This window comes from Poecilia formosa, unplaced genomic scaffold (genome assembly GCF_000485575.1).
Source record: "Poecilia formosa unplaced genomic scaffold, Poecilia_formosa-5.1.2 Scaffold493, whole genome shotgun sequence".
Lineage (NCBI taxonomy): Eukaryota > Metazoa > Chordata > Actinopteri > Cyprinodontiformes > Poeciliidae > Poecilia > Poecilia formosa.
This window is the reverse complement of record NW_006800432.1, coordinates 94287-97107: the sequence shown is the minus strand read 5'-3', so window position 1 is coordinate 97107 and position 2821 is coordinate 94287. Positions and strand designations below refer to the sequence as shown.

The 2821-nt window shown below is 53.5% G+C and overlaps 1 protein-coding gene across 1 annotated transcript in view; it reads left to right on the top strand.

Moving 5' to 3' along the window:
- The window catches only part of trrap (transformation/transcription domain-associated protein), a 57909-nt gene that overhangs the window by 53632 nt on the left and 1456 nt on the right, over positions 1–2821 (top strand). The window contains 5 exon segments of the mRNA XM_007578823.2: positions 908–1133; positions 1207–1424; positions 1556–1740; positions 1859–2062; positions 2306–2500. Of these exon segments, the coding sequence (XP_007578885.1) occupies positions 908–1133; positions 1207–1424; positions 1556–1740; positions 1859–2062; positions 2306–2500 (1028 nt within the window).

The following is a 2821-nucleotide window of genomic DNA, read 5'->3' as shown; positions in this document are numbered from 1 at the left end:
CCTGATCAGAACCGAACCTGGTGGATCCATCTGCTGATCAGCCTGTTTTCTCTCCAGTCAGAATGAAATGAGCCTCAGATGCTTTCAGACGATGAGTTACATCTTCATGAGACAAACTGAGGAAGTTATTATTCACGTCAGAGTGAAGTTTTACCTTCCTTTAGTTTCTTTATTTTTCAGGTTATTGTCTCAGGATAAATGTGGTTCAGTTTCATCGTTTAAACAATAAAATATTAAAATCATGAACAGACATCAGGTTTGATTCCTGGTCTAAATAACTGAATGTAATCAGGTTTCTGTGGATTTATGTGACTCTTTATAGTTTATTACTGTCCACAGATAAAGTTTGTGTTACTGCTGCACATTTTCACGCCAGGGAAAAAGTGTGTGTATATTTACGCCACCTTTGATGCAAAGTTCATTTTTATTTTTGCTGATTTGTGTGTAAAATATGGCGCCGAACATTTTTTGTGCGCATGAACGCTTTATACATGAGGCCTGTTCCCTAACGTCAGGAGTTTGACATTAAGGCTGTAAAATGTTGCTTTGCTGCCGTTCTGCAGCATCGTGACTCTGAGGACTTAGTTTCCTCTCCTGCTCAGCGCTGAGCCATCGCCGCCTGACGGTTATAGTTCAGCTGCAGCTTTGTGACGGTGTGGAGCAGGACAGCTGGCGGGCGCAGAGCGGGAACTGTGGCTGTTTTAAAGTGGGGTGGGAAACTTTTCCAGGTTTCATGGATCCACAGGAGAAGCTGAGCAGGAATCATCCTGAAACAGATTCAGTAGATTCCCTCCAACTGTCTCCGACTGTGATGATCAGTTCTTTACAAGCTTCCACCTCATTTTTGTCTCTGTTTCTGCCCAGATTTGGATGAATATTAAAATGAAAAGCTTTCTTCCTCTCACAGACTTTGACTTCAGCATTCCCGGCTCCATGAAGCTCCACAACCTGATCTCCAAGCTGAAGAAGTGGATCAAGATCCTGGAGGCCAAAACCAAGCAGCTTCCCAAGTTCTTCCTCATCGAGGAGAAATGTCGCTTCCTCAGCAACTTCTCTGCTCAGACCGCCGAAGTGGAAATCCCCGGAGAGTTCCTGATGCCCAAACCGACGCACTACTACATCAAGATCGCCAGGTAGGCGCCGTTCCCTGCACACAGCTGAGGAGTGGCGACCCGTCCCTCCGTCACGCCTGCGCCTCCTCTGCAGGTTCATGCCCCGCGTGGAAATCGTCCAGAAGCACAACACGGCCGCCCGCCGCCTCTACATCCGCGGCCACAACGGGAAGATCTACCCGTACCTGGTGATGAACGACGCCTGCCTGACCGAGTCGCGCCGCGAGGAGAGGGTGCTGCAGCTACTTCGGCTGCTCAACCCCTGCCTGGAGAAGAGGAAGGAGACCACCAAGAGGCACCTCTTCTTCACCGGTACGACCTCTGACCTCTTCAGCCTTTGTAGAGCCTGCTTCCTGCAGGGCTCCAGTTCTTTCCAGAGTTCCAGTCTTTAGTTTTTTCCTCGCAGTCTCTCTGTGTTTCCTCACTTCCTGTTTCCTCCTCAGTTCCGCGAGTGGTTGCGGTTTCGCCTCAGATGCGTCTGGTGGAGGACAACCCGTCCTCGCTGTCTCTGGTGGAGATCTACAAGCAGCGCTGCGCCAAGAAAGGCATCGAGCACGACAATCCCATTTCACGCTACTATGACCGCCTGGCGACGGTGCAGGCCAGAGGAACGCAGGCCAGCCACCAGGTAGCAGAACCCGGCCTGCGGGTCGGCGCCACGTCGAGCTAACTGATCCATGGAAGCAGTTTGGTCAGCCGGTATGTAAAGTTGTGAGCCGGCTAAGCGGCGGTGCTGTTGCCTGCAGGTGCTGAGGGACATCCTGAAGGAGGTGCAAGGCAACATGGTTCCCCGCAGCATGCTGAAGGAGTGGGCCCTGCACACCTTCCCCAACGCCACCGACTACTGGACCTTCCGCAAGATGTTCACCATCCAGCTGGCGCTGATCGGCCTGGCCGAGTTCATGCTGCACCTGAACCGCCTCAACCCGGAGATGCTGCAGATCGCCCAGGTAGGACGCTGCCGCACCGTCTGGGAGCGCCTGACTGGACCGTCCTGCAGGTCACCTTATCTACACCTCCGTGGTGCGTTCAGGGCCCAATCTGCACCTCCGTGGTGCGTTCAGGGCCCAATCTGCACCTCCGTGGTGCGTTCAGGGCCCAATCTGCATCTGTGTGTGTGTGTGTGTTAGTGTGCGTTTGTCACCTGGCCTCAGCTCCCCCGCTGACCTCTACCCTCTGCCTCCGTTTCCTAGGATACGGGGAAGCTGAACGTCTCCTACTTCCGCTTCGACATCAACGACGCCACCGGCGACCTGGACGCCAACCGGCCGGTTCCGTTCCGCCTGACACCAAACATCTCCGAGTTCCTGACCACCATCGGCGTCTCTGGGCCGCTCACCGCCTCCATGATCGCCGTGGCGCGGTGCTTCGCCCAGCCCAACTTCAAGGTACCAGAACCGGGCCGGGGTCATCTCTGGGTCGCAGCTTCAGCCTTCAGGCTTTCTACACTTTGACTGGGACGTCATGTGACGCAGCGACGCAGACCGAAAAGTATTCTGCCCCTTTTACTCTGAAGCCCCTAAACCATGAATGAGCAGAGAAGATCTGAGCGGAGCAACGGAGGCTGACAATGAAACTGTCCTGCATGTTTCCCCTTAAGACGTTCAGGACCAGATTCACCTCTGGCATGTTTGATACATCTGAAAGTGGAAGAAATTTCTTCCCAGTGCCTCCCAGTGTCTCCCAATGCCTCCCAGTGTCTCCCAGTG